At 35.9% G+C, this 17,935-nt stretch overlaps 2 protein-coding genes across 2 annotated transcripts in view; one reads left to right on the forward strand and one right to left on the reverse strand.

Moving 5' to 3' along the window:
- The window catches only part of LOC121386368, an 11,510-nt gene extending 1,346 nt beyond the window's left edge, over positions 1-10,164 (forward strand). Inside the window, exons 2-7 of the mRNA XM_041517253.1 lie at positions 1,209-1,298; positions 2,912-3,058; positions 4,368-4,469; positions 5,090-5,222; positions 7,401-7,471; positions 10,043-10,164. Coding sequence (XP_041373187.1) covers positions 1,227-1,298; positions 2,912-3,058; positions 4,368-4,469; positions 5,090-5,222; positions 7,401-7,471; positions 10,043-10,054 — 537 coding nt within the window. The 5' untranslated portion in view covers positions 1,209-1,226 and the 3' untranslated portion in view covers positions 10,055-10,164. The remainder of the gene's footprint in view (positions 1-1,208; positions 1,299-2,911; positions 3,059-4,367; positions 4,470-5,089; positions 5,223-7,400; positions 7,472-10,042) is intronic.
- Positions 10,165-10,870: 706 nt separating this feature from the next.
- On the reverse strand, positions 10,871-17,408 carry LOC121386373. Its single transcript, XM_041517258.1, has 5 exons — positions 17,243-17,408; positions 16,491-16,592; positions 14,132-14,264; positions 13,278-13,363; positions 10,871-10,992 (listed from the first exon to the last, which is right to left on the reverse strand). Exons 1-5 carry the CDS (start codon positions 17,318-17,320, stop codon positions 10,987-10,989), a joined length of 405 nt encoding a protein of 134 aa, XP_041373192.1. The 5' UTR covers positions 17,321-17,408; the 3' UTR covers positions 10,871-10,986.
- Positions 17,409-17,935: the final 527 nt, after the last annotated feature.

Consider the following 17,935-nt stretch of genomic DNA (forward strand, 5'->3'; position numbering starts at 1 on the left):
GGTACTGGGTTCGGATCCCAGTCAATTTATTATTTAACGATTTCGGACTTCTTCGCAAAGAATATTTTAATCATTAAAGGGGCACTTACGACTACCGTAAGGTTGCTTTATGGAACGACGGTAAAGTTTACGGTGCCAGTAGTAAAACTCACCTTAAATCACTAGTCCTACGTAGTTACGATTAGTTCGTGAAATGGGGCCGTGGAGAGTATGTATAGTACCATTCGAAATAGTGTCACGCCAAATCGAACGTGACAAAACATACCGCGTCTGTGCTGGCGCGAACTACAGCCCCAAGTTCAGCCAGCGAACGTTTCTCTAACACTTGCTAACTATTTGGTTGGTTTCCGACGTGGCCATTTGGTTTACCGTAAAGCGCATAAACCAGTCTAGAGAACGGTTTTCTGTTCGGGCTGTCTGAACTCGGCACAGATCTGGCAGCAGAAGACAAAGAACATGTGCTATATTTCACCTATCATACCCAGTTCAGCTTGGCGGCAAACTAGTTCGTGTGGAGGCAAGATAGTCTAACATAGCCGTAACTGACTGGGAGCGGGTCAAGAATAAAAGTTGCCCCCTGGGAGAAAACAAAGAGATGGAAGAAGTGTTTGTTTAGTTAACAAGTGCCCTGTGTTATTGTATATGTTCTCCCACTTGTTTTAACCCTGATTTAGGTGAATATCACCCCATCCATGTCACGTTCTGGCAAAGACAATAAAGCAGTATTCAGCCTAGCCCAGATACCATACTTGACTAAATGTTTCTCTTGTGTGTGTGTGTGTGTGTGTGTGTGTGTGTGTGTGTGTGTGTGTGTGTGTGTTAGCCTTGCTTTCATAGTTGTCTTACACAATCCATCGTTTGGTAAATATGACGTTGGCGATTTCTGATCACCGTAACTGTTGACATCTGTCTAAACCGGCATATTTCGTCCCCCCAAGTGAACCCGGTGTGCATATATATATATATATCAACGACAGAAGGGACCGAAAACAATAACAGTAATACAATACTTTTGTCCCTTGTTTTACCTCAAATCCAGACACCTATCAAAGCTCAGATAGTTGCAACTTGAGCCTAAGAAAAGTTAATGAATATGAATGGTGAACCTTTACAAATCTTAACAGGAATATGACATCCGTCATGTTGGTCATTTATACATCAGTGTGTGTGGTTGGTACCATTATAATGATAATACATTCACATTTCAGATTATCTGACGATTTACCATGCATCTTTCTGCTTTATTGTGTGTTCTGGTCTTTGTGCTCGGAGTTGCCTTTGCCTCAGACGCCACGGAAGTAAGTCACATTAAAGGGACATTCCTGAGTTCGCTGCAATTTTTAAGATGTTATCGACTATAAGAAACTTTTTAATGATTGTAATTACATATCAAATATATTTGTCTGCATAAAATATTAGAGGCAGTATATTAAACGTGTTTCTGATTGTTCTCATATTTGTACTAGGTTAAATTCATTTTATTTTCTAAAATATTATTTTTCGTACCTACGAAATTATTTGAAGACAAAATCCAGTTTGGGGTTCTTACAAATATTAAGACGACCAGAAACATATTGAATATACAGACACTGAAATTCAAAACAAGAAAATATATTTAATATGTAAGTTTAATCGTAGACATATTTTATTAGTCAGAAACATCTTACAATGCAGCAAACTCAGGAATGTCCCTTTAAGTACTATGGCGCGCATATGTTGTTGTGTATTCTCTACATCTGATTACCCTGCAGTCAGTCAAATGTTAAACAATTCGAAATGAAGTATCAATTTTGGGGAAACAGCACTATTATGTAAAAACACTGAGTACTGAGCGTTTGACAGAACGCACTCTTAAGGTTACACACCACCAATAATTACTCCATGCAGTTCAAAGCAATGGATATATGTCAGAAAATATTCTGTGAAAAATACAACACTATCGAGAGGGTCATGTGACTACTAATTTTTAGGGAGTGCTCTCAACTGACTAGTACCGTGTAAAATAATAAAACTATTACATTAAAGTGAAAATAGTGTGTATAATGGTTTTGTGAAACGACAAAAATAAAAATAGTTATAATTAAAAAAGGCTTGTGACAATAAATGTTATTTTGCTCGAGACTGAGTCTTGAGTCTGGTAGCTTGATCATTTATTGCTCTTCATCAATGTACCAGTGGTAAAGCACTCGCTCGATGCGCGGTCGGTTTAGGATCGATCCCCATCAGTAGGCCTATTGGGCTATTCCTCGTTCCAGCCAGTGCACCACGACTGGTATATCAAAGGCCGTGGTATGTGATATCAGGTCTGTGGGACGGTGCATATAAAAGGTTCCTTGCTGCATTACTTAATATAAATAATTTTGCGTTATTGGTTTTATTATTTTTACTTAGTCATGTAAAAATGACAAAACTGATAGAACAGTTTTGTTTTGTGTTACTGCAAAGACATTTATATTATTGGTTTTACTTAATCATATGAAAATGTTAAAGCTGATAGAACAGAGTTTGATTTACTGTAAATATGTTTGTTATTGACTTTACTTAGTCACATGAAAATAATAAAGCTGACAGAACCGTTTCTGTATTATTGTAAACAATTTTGCGTTATTGACTTTACTTAGTGATATGAAAATGTCAAAGCTCATAGAACCGGTTATGAATTACTATAAATCATTTTGTGTTATTGACTTTACTTAGTCATATGAAAATGTCAAAGCTGATAGAACAGTTGTTTCTGGTAGTTACTGTAAATCAGTTTGTGTTATTGAATTTATTTAGTCATATAAAAATGTCAAAGTTGATAGAACCGTTTTCGAGTTACTGTAATTAATTTACTTAATTATACGAAACTGTCAAAGCTATTGGTTTTTGTAGTTACTGTAAATCATGTTGTGTTATTGTCTTTAATTAGTGGAGTTTTGTGACGACCAACAACAACGGCAAGAGAGTGGGCGTGGTTATAGGACTCAAGAGACGCAGTATGCTGCTGATACCAGACGAAGATAAAACTAACAAACGCTGCTCCACTAGAACCATCAACCAACACGACTTCGACACGGTAAATTTAAACGATAATCAACCACTAGTTTGCCAAATGCCCATTTGACTCTGTATTGTCCAGAGATACGATTCTGACCATGCATTAGCGTTTTGTCGTTCAGATTTTTCAATCAAACATACGAACAATGAACTGTATGGTTTAAATCTATTTCACTGTATATTTTGTATTCACAATAACGAGTACAATTTTTATTTATTTTAACTTTCAGATAAGCATCACAGATCGTAATATAAAATACCAATTATAAACGTTTCATACTGTATCCAAAAACAAAGGCACCTTATACGTATAATAACGATGTTGCTATATGGCTTAATACAAATATTACGTCACCATTCAAGAAAATTGTACGAACTACGTATGCATCACTATTCAAGCGAGTTAACTCTTGGTCCTTTATCGTTTTAGTGAAATAGCAATTCTTATGCAGTACGTTAAATAATTGCTAAAAACAATGACATAGCTTTTATTGAAAATAAAAATATGTGGAGTTAGTCCATGGCCCAGACCCTGAAACTTAACGATTTGGTATCACCTGGGCTGGCAAATTATCATGGTGTTTTTTGAATAGCCCTATGCCTGTAGTTAATAAATTAGTATGATACACTTTTGTAAGGACTAGCTTTTTGGTGGATATCACCCCATAAACATATTGAGGCGAGGACAAATTATTGTACACTATTTTGGGGTAGGTATAACAAAATGTATCATAACTCTGCACCAGATGTCCAAAGGTCATGACATTGTGTTGATTTTAGCAATCCGACACATTGGCTTTAATGGTACTACTGCTTTATGTATCAGGAACATATTTATGAAAGACACCCTGTGAATAATTAAAGGGGTCGTTGTTAAATTTTTTTTGAAAAAGGTATCTTTACAACAGACGACAGAAAGCCATATTTACAAAACTAGCATAAAAGTGTGAAAAACAAATTACTTTGTAGGCATTTTGGGTACCTTGACATATGTTTTGTTTGTTTTATTTTTTGTTTTCGTTTCATAACGCTGGACAAATGTCATTTTAAAGTTACTATTAAAAGTTTTTGTTTGATGTCTACGAATGCCTACGTAGTGTAACCGTGCTAAGCTTGATTACGTGTCAGTAAACGTAGTGCCATGACCCGATTCATTTACATTTAATTTGCATCTAATTTGCAAAGTTATGAAATTCTGATATTCCGTGATCTGAAAAAAATATCATATTGTGTCATTTCATTGGATACGCCACCTTTTATATGGTAAGTATATAATTCTAGTAATGTGTATTTCATTTGGTTTCTTCAAAACGTGTAATACATTCCAGGGTTACGTTGCCATGAAGGACCCAGTAAAGCGATCGTGCTGGTTGAAGCCTCTTGGTGAAAGAGAGACATATGAAGAAACGAAAAGGATCATTGACAGTGGAGTATGTACTCAGTTTAAACGAACATTGCCTAAATTAAATTTACATATTCCCTTTATTAGTATTATCATAATAGATGCGTATTAATATATGAATTTTAAAATATGAATATTTAAAACATAAATATAATATAAATACAATAATTTACTACTATTACTAAAAAATGTTTTAGTAATTTTAATAACAATAATTTTAGTTATAAATTATTTACTACTACTACTGCTACTACCACTACCACTACCACTACCACTACCACTACCACCACCACCACTACTACTACTACTACTACTACCACTACAACTACTACTAATAATAATAATAATGAGGATGACAATAAAGATGACGATGATGATGATGACGGCGACGATGATGATGATGATGACGATGATGATGATGATGATGATGATGATGCTGTATATGTATATATAACAAGTACTATAAATATGATACTCTTAAAAATGTACAGTACCTATGGCTAAAAGTTAGTTTCTAGCTTACAAACGTTATTTCATATTATAAATGTATTTTTTTAAATGTATTGATGGATGGAGGGATGATACATTGTCTTTCAGTCGTGTATTGACTGAAATATTATAACATATCTTATTTTTTCTTTATTCAAGAAAGAAATGATGCAGACCGATGAAAACTGGATTATCCCTAAAAGATATCTGAAGAAGGGCCAGGTGAAGAGAGAGGTTGGAAGTCTGTTGGCTGACTTCTGTTCTGACTCAGATGTCTACATGCTGAAAAGAGGTAGGGCGAATGTCTCAATTCTACACGTTTGTTACAGCCAAATTCAAGTTAAAGTTGGGGGGATGGGAACAGAGAGGCCCACGAGCTTGATAACCAGTTCTGAAACAGTACATATTCCACGCTAACGGATACAACGTATCCTCCTGATAGAAAGTTTGTTTTGTTTAACGATACAACCAAAGCACATTGATTTATTAATCATCAACTTTTAGATTTCAAACAGTTGGTAATTATGACATATAGGCTTAGAGAGGAAACCCGCTAGATTTTTTTCGATTAGTAGCAAGGAATATTTTATATGCACCATCCCTTAGACAGGATAGCACATACCACAGGTTTTGATATACCAGTCCTGGTGCACTGGCTGGAACGAGCAATAGCCCAATCAGCCTACCAATAGCGATCGATCCTACACCAACCGTGCCCCTTACGCTGGCTTATGTTCCGCCCCCTATTGATCTTAAAGCATATTCCAAGTAGCACGCAAATAGGGATGACGTTTTGTGTGTTGAATAAATGTAGTCCAAGAGAAATCTTGTTACATCACAAACTGCAGCATAACGCCCTATTTATCTTTGATGGTTTTTTCTTTACGGGAGAATATATATATTAAATATATTCTTCACCCGTAAAGAAAAAAAACATCGTTGCGCGGTGACTGTTTTGACAACGCCTATTGCTACATGTATTCTTAAAGGGACTTTTGCTGAGTTTGCTCCATTGTAAGATGATTCGGACTAATAAAATATTTCTACGGTTAAACTTACATATTAAATATATTTTCTTGTTTAGAATATCAGTGTCTGTATATTCAGTGTGTTTTTGGTCGTCTTAATATTTGTAAGAAGGCCAAATTGGAATTTGTCTTCAAATAATTTCGTACGTACGAAAAATAATAGTTTAGGAAACAAAATGAAACTGAACCAATTACAAATATTAGAACGATCAGAAACACGTTTAATATACAGCCACTAATATTTTATACAGACAAATATACCTGATATGTAATTACAATCGTTAAAAAGTCTCCGTTAGTCGATAACATCTTAAAAATTGCAACAAACTCGGGAATGTCCCTTTAAATTTGTAAATTTGTGTTATTTATATTTTAATATAGTATAAAAGTGATGTTCCTCTTTAACTCGACGTCAAGCCCCTTTTTTATTCTCTGAATTTCTTGTATTATGTAATAATTATTTGGTATATGTATATACATTTTATTTAAGGTATTATTTCAATGTCAGTCTCTCGTAATTCCGTATGGAGTGGCTTGTGTACTTTTATTTCTGTATTTTTGCATTTTTATGTTTATAAACCTGTGTACACATGGTGAGACTTAAATAACAATTCAGTGGACTCTGTCTGTCTATCTATCTATCTATCTATCTGTATTGACGTCTATGGGGTTTGATTTGCTTTTTTTAAAAGTTTTTGTCCAATTGTGTTGAGAGTTTTCTTTAAAGACAATCGGCCGAATTTTCAAACCTGTTTAAAAAATCCAAAACATAGGTCTTTAACCGCTGTAAATATACGAGCGTAGGACTAAAAACGAGCTTTGTAAGTTCATTGTAATGCATTGTTAGATGTATAGAGTTGATCTCACATCATTGCTACAGTTATCACAGTTTGACGACGAATAACCGATATATTTTTCGTTCTATGATGTCGTTAACCATTTTTTTCATTCATTCATTAATTCATTCATTTATTCATTCGTTTCTTCGATGTATGTTTCCAACTTTAAATTACCACCGAGTCAAAACGTTTTGCACTTCTTCTTCTTCTTCTCCTTCCTGTTCTTCTTCATTTCATCTCTTTCTTCTTCTCCCCATCCTCTTTCATTTTGTTGTTCTTGTTGTTCTTCTTTTTCTGTAAGACCGGCCTCGGTGGAGTCGTGGCAGGCCATCGGTCTACAGGCTGGTAGGTACTGGGTTCGGATCCCAGTCGAGGCATGGGGATTTTTAATCCAGATACCTCAAAATCTGTGTGGTCCTTAACCATATGTCTGACGCCATATAACCGTAAATACAATGTGTTGAGTGCGTCGTTAAATAAAACATTTCTTTCTTTCTTTCTTTTTCTGTACTTTGTCATCTTTTCGATCAGTTTTGACGCAAGTTGTAAAGTCTGGCTGAGATATTGTCTTCACTACACGTTGCTATCATAATATCTTTGAAGATACCCTGGGCCGCACTCGACGATCGAGGAGCTGTACCCGTAACTGTGGAATCTGTGCCGTAGCAGCCAAGGTGAGCAGAATTATAGGAATGCTAGCCGGAAACCCATATTTGTTTTGTTATATTAATATTATATATACAATACCAATACTGTGTTTGTGCATCTGAGCAACAGCGGGTTTTTTACGGTCGGTCTGGGATCGATCCCGTCGGTAGGCCCAGTGGGTTATTTATCGTTCCAGCCAGTGCACCACGACTGGTATATCAAAGGCCGTGGTATGTGTTATCCTTTTTGTCCTCTCTTAATATTTGTGTGGTCCGACGCCATATAACCGTAAATAAAATGTGTTGACTGTGTCGTTAAATAAAGCATTTCCTTCCTTCCCAATTCCTTTCCCACTAAAGCGAGTGCCTCACTTCTTCAGCTACTGTTTCTATGGGCCTGGGGCCCATTTCACTAAACATCGTGGGCTGAATTTACAAAGTCTGTTTATGACTTAAACGCGTGTAACTACATACATTTACAATGCTTAAACACCTGCATTTAAGAAAAACAGTTCACGACGGCGACTAGCAGCTATGCCTGTCATACATTTGCACGTGTTTGGCATCTATTTTAAACAGAACATTACATCATTACAGACGATATAACATTTTAAAGGGACATTCCTGAGTTTGCTGCATTGTAAGGTGTTTCCGACTAATAAACTATTTCTACGATTAAACTTACATGTCAATTGGCACTGACCCAAGTTATCACTTGCAACACTTGCATCACTTGCAAATTTAAGGTTAATTCTATAAGCAGGAAAACGCTCGCTGGATGATGCGCGGTCGGTCTGAGATCGATCCTCATCGGTGGGCCTATTTGGGCTATTTCTCGCACTAGCCAATGCACCACGACTGGTATATGAATGACCGTGGTATGTGCTATCCTGTCTGTGGGATGGTGCATATAAACGATACCTTGCTACTAATGCAAAAACGTAGCGGGTTTCATCTCTATGACTGTGTCAAAATGACCACATGTTTGACATGCAATAGCCGATGATTAATGTGCTCTAGTGGTATCGTTACACAAAACAAACTTTCTATAAGCAAGATACGTGGTATCTGTTAGTGTGGAATATGTACTGTTGCAGAACTGGTGAACAAGCTCGTAGGTGTTCTGTTCCCCTTCCCCCCCCCCCCCCCCCCCCCCAATTTTAGCCGGAAACCTTGACGTTTTTTTAATACTATAATGTAACAAAATAATAAGAAGAAAAGAATATGCTTATGTTCCCCTTACCAACCCACAAACACGTACACTATAGACATCTGCAGAGAAAACTCGCCCATATTTCGTCACTATTCAAGGGAGTTAACTCATGATTGTTTTAGCCCAAAAGCAAGCATTTTCCATAAAATGCAAATAGTTTTTATTTGATCTGGAGACACGTTTCAAGGATCATTCGAATATCCACGCACCCTCCGGGCCATTATAGTTATACTCATAGTGGTCCTTATATACAACTTGGCTGGTTTTAACTTCACTTTATAATCAAGTTCAGTAGCAGGGATCCGCCCCACCGAATTTATTTTTATTTTTCTTACGTTGGAGAAACCTAGGAATCTCTTCGGGAACGTCTGTGACTTTTGGCCACATCTCATTGAGGTCCCCTATTTACATTTTCTGGATCCGCCACTGAAGTTAACCTACTATAAATAATTAATTGTGGTAATCCAATGTACTTCTTAACGTCCTCTGCACCTTTCCATTATGATATATTAATAATGAATGTATTGAATCGACTTCACAAAGGTAAAATTGTGAATAATACCTTGGTCATTGACAGTTCGGATCATCATGTCTATTTTAGGTGGTATCGGAAATCCACCAACTAACTCAACCCGTTGATTTCCGCGCAAATAATAACCGAACGCATCACAGGAGTTATGTCTCATGATTTCTGTGATTTCTTGTCCGGGATTGGCTGGGGTGGAATCGCTCCAAATATTTCTTTCAATGTAGTTTCTAGGGGGAACATGACACGAACCGCTTAAAAACTTAGCTCTCTGCACTCTAAAATCCCCCTCCAAAACTGCTTGTATAATCGCCTGTGATGATCGTAAAAGATATTGCAGGAAACACAAAAATGCTGTTCCATCAACGTGTGGATGTTGTGTGTACATGTGCGTGCGTACGCGCGTGTGTGTTATGACATTGGTGTTACACACGGGGTTCTGTTAGTTATGAAAGCGACAGGCCCTAATGTAAAAAAAAAACCTACTATTAAAGTCGTTTTGATAATTTAAATTAGAAGTACTTACATTATTATTATTATTCATAATATCCATTTTCGTACACCTGAAGTGGTTCTGGTCATCCAGGTTTTGGCAATACCCTCCAATGCATTGTTTCTTAATTCTTCGTCTGAGAAGTAATGGTTATCGAGACAAGCTCTAGTTATTTTTTAGACGGTATTTCCCCGTTTAAAGTAAACATCACAAACTTTAGCGTCTTTCTTTTATAACATTATCCATATGTATTACAGGTTTGTGGATCAACTAAACTTAGTGTCCATTTTCACGAGTTAAAACTAGGGTCTGCCCCTTTAATATATTCACATGTAATTATAATTATTATTATCTCTCTTTTTTCAGCATCAGCAGTAAAATATCACTGCTTTTTGTACTTCGCTGCAGATGAAGATAAATAACAATAAGCTGTAAGCAACTCTATTTCACACTAAGCACAGAATAAAGAAGTTTAAGCAGTATCAACATAAACTGTCTTTTTGTGTTTGTTCGTCCATTGTTAGTGCATCACGAATGGTATATCAAATGCCTTAATGCCTTCATGTCTATGGAGGGTACATTATTAATTGGAGTAGCTTAGCGCTTCTAGTGTTTTGTAATTGAGAGAGAGAGAGAGAGAGAGAGAGAGAGAGAGAGAGAGAGAGAGAGAGAGAGAGAGAGAGAGAGAGAGAGAGAGAGAGAGAGAGAGAGAGAGACAGACTAGTACATGTATATGGTAAATTTGGTAAACTTCTAAATGGTTTTTGTTCGGGTATGGATATTAAAACTAAAATCTAAAATATTCGGGGTTGGGGGTAGAGGTATGTGGGATGGGGTGCATGTGTCAGGTCACGGGTGTTTAAATATATGCATACAATATGATAGTTTTCTAATTAGTGTACTTTTTCATCAACTCTCCATTAGGCGTCAACGAGTGTGTGTAAACGAGTTCTTGCTGTTAATGAAAACAGTGGGCTTCATCCGTTATATGTTATAATTACCAAATATTTGACATCCATTAATTCATCAACGTGCTCTAGTGGTGTCAGTACTTTTTTTCTGATTATGTAGAACATACAAGTGTTCCATGAGTTTTGTTTCATTTCGTTTTGTATTCATGTCAATGTTTGCTTATTTTAAATAGATGGATTTCGATATTTATGAACATAAAATAAAACATACACACCAAACCGATTTAGTGGGGGTTTTTTTTTGGTTAAATTTATTTTCTGCTAATAACACAATAAGCTACATCCAGCATGCAGTATACAGCTTATTTGTTATCTGTTTTCGGGTAACTCCGGACTGATTTAGCTCTGAAAAAAAAAAGAATGCGAATAATAGAAATAGAGAATTTGGGGTTTTAGGACTAGGTTGACGGTATAAATCTGATGCTTGAAAAGTATCATTAGATACACCAATTTTCACTAAAACTACAAATAAAGTAGTATACATCTGGGACTGAACCCCCTCCCTTCCATGTACACTTTATGTACAATTCATTACTACACCTGACTCGCTCTCATATTAGACACAACTCGAAATAAGATTGCGTTTATTTTACATCATGGAGTGATAATTGATTTGGAGAGCGTACGTGAACATGTAGATGAACATGTCCCTATTCTAGGCGTACGTACTTTGTTAACACCCCAGGTGTTTGGCGGGTTTTTGGTTAAATTACATACATACATACATACATATATATATACAGTTGAATTCTGTTGGCTCGAACCACATAGGTGCCCGAGAAAGTGTTCGATCCATCGGGTAGTTCGACCTAACAATGTGGACATGTGTAAGTGTAACTCGGGACATCGTTATTGGTTCTAGAGTTGCTGTGCATTCGACACTTCCGAGTTCGACCAACTAGATTCTACTGCATATATATATATATATATATATATATATATATATATATATATATATACTGACACACAATATTTTGTTAATGAAACATATATTTATTGGACTTAAAACAACAATTTATGGGAGGAAGCCATTGATTGGTACTTTTGTCTGGATTTCAATCCTGGTTTTGTTCTCGTTACACATACAATATCATACACACAAAATGGTGTAAAATGCGTTCACTACATGCTCAATCATGCTGCATGCAATGCACGTGAAATGCCAGTATGTTGACACATAAAAGTCACGTAACGGTGTCATATTCCTCGTCACATTAAGAATGTTACGACTTGGAGAAGAACAAAGGGAGCGAGCGTTGCTCATGGTTCAAGGGGGAACTTCGCAAAGCCAAGTTGCTAGGACCTTCAGAGTCCATCCATCAACTATTGGACGACTTGTTGAACGTCATCAACAGACCGGGAGTGTCCGTGATCGACCTCGACCTGGTCAACGTCCCGTTACGAACCCATGCCAAGATCGGCAGATTCGATGACACCACCTCCGTGACCGGTTCAGAACTGCGACGACGACAGCAAGCAATACGATAGGGCGTCATGGAAGGCATATCCATTCGATGACGGTCATCCGTCGACTCAGAACGGCTGGACTCAGATGCAGACGCCTGTACAACGGTAACATCATGACACCGCGACATCGTGCTGCGAGACTACATTTTACTCTCCAGAATGGTAATCACCCACCAGCCTTTTACTGGAGCATTGCTTTCTCGATGAGTCCCGTTTCTCTGTCTCCTTTGCCGATGGAAGAGCACGTGTGTACAGGAGACTCCATGAACGGTACGCTGACGGATGTGTGAGGGAACATGATCGGTTTGGCGGCGGTTGTCTGATGGTATGCGGGGGGGGGGGGGGGGGCAATCAACTGTGATTTCAGGAGTGAGTTCATCATTGTTCACGATGCCCTTACAGCCCAGAGTTATGTTGACGTTATTCTAAGACCGGTTCTCCAGCCACTTTTGCGCCATCACTGAAGGCCAGGAGGTCCCATGCTGTTTCAACAAGACAAAGCCCGTCTACATACTGCAAGAAATACGTGGCCCGCCGTTTCATCGGATTTGAACCCAATTGAACACATGTGGGATGAGTTAGGACGTCGTGCACGTCACCGCCAACCACCACCGCCGTAACGTCGCTGAGCTTGCACAGGCGTTGCAGGAGGAGTGGAGGAACATTCCTGTGCCTTATTTGAGATGTTTGTGCCAATCCTTTCCACGTCGTCTTCACGCATGCTCACGGGCCAATGGTGTATACTGACCTTAATATGGGGGGTTGAACCTTTCGATTACGAATGCAACTCGATTACTGATGATAACTGGCCATGTTTCCATGTCAATGTATCGCATAAATATCAGTCATTAATGTCATATTACATTATCCATCAATTCATTAATAGTTTGTCGTTATTTGCAATGAATAGTTGTTTTTGTGTTTTCATTGTGTGTCAATATATATATATATATATATATATATATATATATATATATATATATATATATATATATATATATTACATCCAAACCTATGAAATCCGAACACTCTGTAAACAACAGATCGTAAACAAACTGCTGTGATGGCAGCTGTATATTAATTTTGATTTTCAGCTGCAGTTGTATTCCGATCCTGACGTCCATGAATGTATAACCCGACATTAGTATTAAATCAGTACTCACTCTAGAGGACTGTGCGCTCCCGACTAAACCACTACACCAGAGACACACGATGCAACGCTTTGTTCGCATCAATTGAGTGTTTGTAGCTAGAAAGATAAACAGCGTAAACGTATATTTCACAGTGCTGTATTTTCAATTTTGCAAAATTACAGTTTATATATTTATTTGTATATATACAGTAAAAATTAATTGGTAATATGACGTGTATTATCTAGACATTAACTTGGTCTCTACTTAGTTGGCGAACCGCTAATCAGACCAATTAGTGACATACAATACTAATAATTTACGAGCAATTAAAGTTACAATGCACTTTAATTGTTGCCTCATGAATTGCAAGTAATTTTAATAGGTATATTATGACCACTATATATCATTACATGGATATGTGTTAGTATATGCCAAATAAATAAGGGTCCTTTACCTATGGACGTGATACTTGAGGAGTACAGGTTCTGTTAACACACACTGATATGCTCTGACAAAGCGCACTCTCTACGGGAAGATCCGAGTGACACTACTATGACCAAGAGTGTTGTTTCTTTCTCATAACGTATTGTGACTTCTGTTGTTCATTTATGTTATCATTAAATAATAACAGAAAATAAAAGGTAAATGATGAAAAATGCTTGTCGTAAAATCTATTGTCTTACGTACTAGTAACATAAAAACCTGCACGTTTCTCCCAAAACTGGTATATGTCGGAAAAGCTTACGTGATATCTTGTTTGTAGGGAAGTGTGTAAATATAAAGCTACCATCGTTAGTAATCGGTAAGATTAACTGAGGTTGCGACAGTGTCTTTTCTTAACTATCTTTGAAACCATACTGATGCTTTGATATTTTGGATTTTACCTCTTTTGAGCATGTAAACAGCGGAATCTGAACAGAAGTCGGCCAACATACTTCCAATCTCTCTCTCCACACGGTCCTTCGGTAACGGGCTATCTGGCATTAACCAGTGTTCCAAACTCTGGATGAATTCACTCTTGAACAAAGTAACAACTGTTATATCACTAGGTGCCATCAATGTTGTTTACGTGTGTTTATTTAACACTATGTTTTAGTTCAACAGTATGCACGTGCACGGTAATTTCGTATATAATATGTTTTACAGACTATAGCAATTGACCATCATGAAAATACATTATTAAAGCATTGTTCATAAATCACCAATTGTTACATAAACTATTTGTATTTTATTGCAATGCGAAAAACATGTTATGGGGACCAAATCTTACGATGATCTACTCCACAAGAAGTTAATTTGAATTTAATTTTAAGTTCGATATATGCTTTCCTGGATACCTTCAATGCATTACCAACAAACGTAGAGATAACAAAGTAAGGATTGCTCTAAGATATATTTATATATATGGACCCAAAGAAAAGCATCTGGAATCAATTGCATCTATTTATGAACAAAAAGCAATAGTACCTTTCGTCGTAACATACAACCCATCCCTACCATATATTGGTACACAGGTATTGGGAAATTCCCGAACAGTCAAGTAAACTCAAAGTACTAACACAAAGCAAACCAATCGTTGTTTTTAAAAGGTCCCTAAGTCTTAAAGACATACTTGTCCATTCTAAACTACAATCGAATGATTTTAATTTTAAAAAAAGTAAATGTAATAATGACACATTCCTTGAGGAAAAAAACAACACTTTAAAAACAGTCAAACTGGACGTGTGTCTATCATAAAACATATAATGACATGCTGTTTTTCAAATGATATTTATCTTATAAAAAATGGACATCGTAGCGACATCAACTTATATCCATGTAAATCTACAGTAGTTCATACCCACTTTAATACGAATTGTAATTCCATATCAAAATGTTCTGTTACCCCAATTGAACAGTTATTTGGCAACGATGAACACATTCGCCTAGTGAGGGAAACATTTTGGATACACGAATTACAAACGAAAACGTCACATGGACTTAACGACAACGTTTTATTTAATCACTTAGTAACACTGTAAATATACAATGTAGTACAGTGGGATTAATTTGTATTTCAGTACATTGGCTAAAATCTACACACACACACACACACACACACACACACACACACACACACACACATTTTAAAGAAATAATTTCCTTTTTCATCAGAAAGAAACAACTGTTAAATAACTGCTAAATATGACGTCATATATATTATGACGTTTCTGTAGTGGAAGTGTATTAATAATCACTTGATTTCTTTTATTATATAATAATTAAATGATTGTTTTTATCTCACGAATAGCATTAAGAAATGAACAAGACGTCTTAATAAAGAAAATTAGGACGTTTATATATATATATATATATATATATATATATATATATATATATATATATATATATATATATATATATATATATATATATATATATATATATATATATATATATATTTAACTTACCCATGATATCCATGTCATAAACCCATGTGGTAATTTAGTGTATTAACCCGGTTTGTATGCAAATTTGCAAGGTCTCTAAGTAATGTGTTGCTGTAAATGGGTCATTCAACAAGGCCTGTATATCTGAGCGTAACGTTTTCAAAGATTTAGTTAAAATATGGGACCTCAAACTAATTTGTGCTAATCGCCATGACGTCATATTACCGATGGCGGCGACTTTAGTCTGTCATTTACTAAAATTTGAATTAAAATGTTATGTTATAGGATACAAATAATTCGCTACTCGTGTTTTCTAATATATAAAATATGAACCTCGTCTAGTTAATCATCAACAACCACCAACAGGAAGAAATGAAATGTTTTAATTAACGACGCACTCAACACATTTTATTTACGGTTATATAGCGTGGGACATATGGTCTGGGCATTTGTAAATTTACATCGAGTTTTCTCTGAGCAGTTAACAAATAACCTATACACATGAATAGCAAAATTTAGGATAGGTTATTGCATAAATATATTTATTTAAATGTATGAGATTCCAGAAATGAGGCTTCAGATCGTTCTTGAGGATCAAAACCATTTTGTTGAGTATTCGTTATAAGTACATGATCAACAACTAGTAACATTCACTTTGGAATTGAAATGATTGTAAGAAACTGACATGTGTTGGTCACGAGGTGGAGCTTTTATATTTAGAAGATTGTTACCATCTAGCGTCCACATAGACAACTTCTATGATTTTGGGCCCAAATTAATTCTTTTATTATTCTCATATTTCTTTGGAACTTACCCCACTGTCCAAAGCCTTTTTTGTTTCTTCGTATGTTTCTCTTTTCCCAAGCGGCTTCACCATACATTCTCGTTTAACTGGGTCTTTCATAGCAACAAAACGCTGATAAAAAATACATAAGATTTACTTTTATATTTATAAAAGTGTTTGAGATATTTATTCGAACTAGGATGCACTATATTATGTCTGGTACAGCAAGCGACCACAAGGCTGGTAGGTACTGGGTTTGGCTCCCAGCACCGGCTTCCTCTCAACTGTAACGACTCATTTGTTAGGTGTATGGCCACTAACTAACCACTAATATAATGTATATGTATATGTATATGTATATGTATATGTATATGCATATGTATATGTATATATATATATATATATATATATATATATATATATGCTAAAAAGTATCTACAACATTAAAAAAAAAATCGTTATAATTGCCAAGATTTTAGCCAAAATATACAAAGAAGCCGTCTAAGCCGGACACTCAGGGGACTAAGTAAAAGTCTTGTTGCAAAAAGCTATCCGCTTTAGAGAGGTTACGTTATGTACCGATATTTAATAAGGGACTGTAGAAAACATCCAGTTTTGAGGGAATTCCCGTTTACACGGGTCAGGTTTTAAGGGGATTTATTGTATATCTATCTATATGTCACAGTAAAATAATAAATATATACTGTTACGTTTATTTAAATGTGTGGCAATGGTTATGGTGGATACTACTAAATAATTAAAAAAAAAAAAAAAATGCTTGCCTTTTCAAAGTCATGGTTGTTAATGGTTCTTTTGTTGCATTTTGATGGATCTGTCACAGAATCCGGTATCATCAGCATACTACGCCGATTGATTCCTAAAACTCCGTTGACTTTCCTCCCGTCATAAACGGTTGTTACAAAGTTCCACTACAATGTAGATGTAACACAATCTATGTGAACAGTTATATAAAAGATGCTGACATTTTGTAAAAAATATTTAACAGTTTTGAAAACGTAACCCTCTAACTATGACATATATGTTTTATCTACATCCAGGTAAAGGTACTTCGCCCTCAAAATGATACGAACATTATGTCTTTTAAACTACTTACTTTGATTTCATGAAATATATCAACATTCATTTATGCATTCAGTCGTTCCTACAGAGGAAGTTTCAACCATACACATGTGTATAAATATAATGCAGTTCTCAGACAACCATGATAATCATTTCGCAAAAAGAATGTTCAGATAATAGATGATGTCCGTGCATGCGTGCATGCATGAATGCATTTATATATGCTGTATGCATTGCTATATGCATATCTATGTATTGTATGCATGTCTTCTTTGACTTGTACAAACAGTTATAAAAACGCATGGGAACAAGATATAAAATGTAGGCCTATTATATGCACGAATATATTTACATATCTGCGTGTGTACATGTGTGGATGCAGATTATTATTTATT

Source organism: Gigantopelta aegis, chromosome 12, assembly GCF_016097555.1.
Source record: "Gigantopelta aegis isolate Gae_Host chromosome 12, Gae_host_genome, whole genome shotgun sequence".
Lineage (NCBI taxonomy): Eukaryota > Metazoa > Mollusca > Gastropoda > Neomphalida > Peltospiridae > Gigantopelta > Gigantopelta aegis.

Bases quoted from the DNA above. Each gene is read 5' to 3' on its own strand.
- LOC121386373 (XM_041517258.1), bottom strand. From the start codon at position 17,320: ATGCTGATGATACCGGATTCTGTGACAGATCCATCAAAATGCAACAAA. The intron at 14,265-16,490 runs GTAAGTTCCAAA...ACTTTGTTCAAG, and splicing joins AAAAGGCTTTGGACAGTGGG to AGTGAATTCATCCAGAGTTT. The intron at 13,364-14,131 runs GTAAAATCCAAA...TTATCTTTCTAG, and splicing joins TGTTTACATGCTCAAAAGAG to CTACAAACACTCAATTGATG.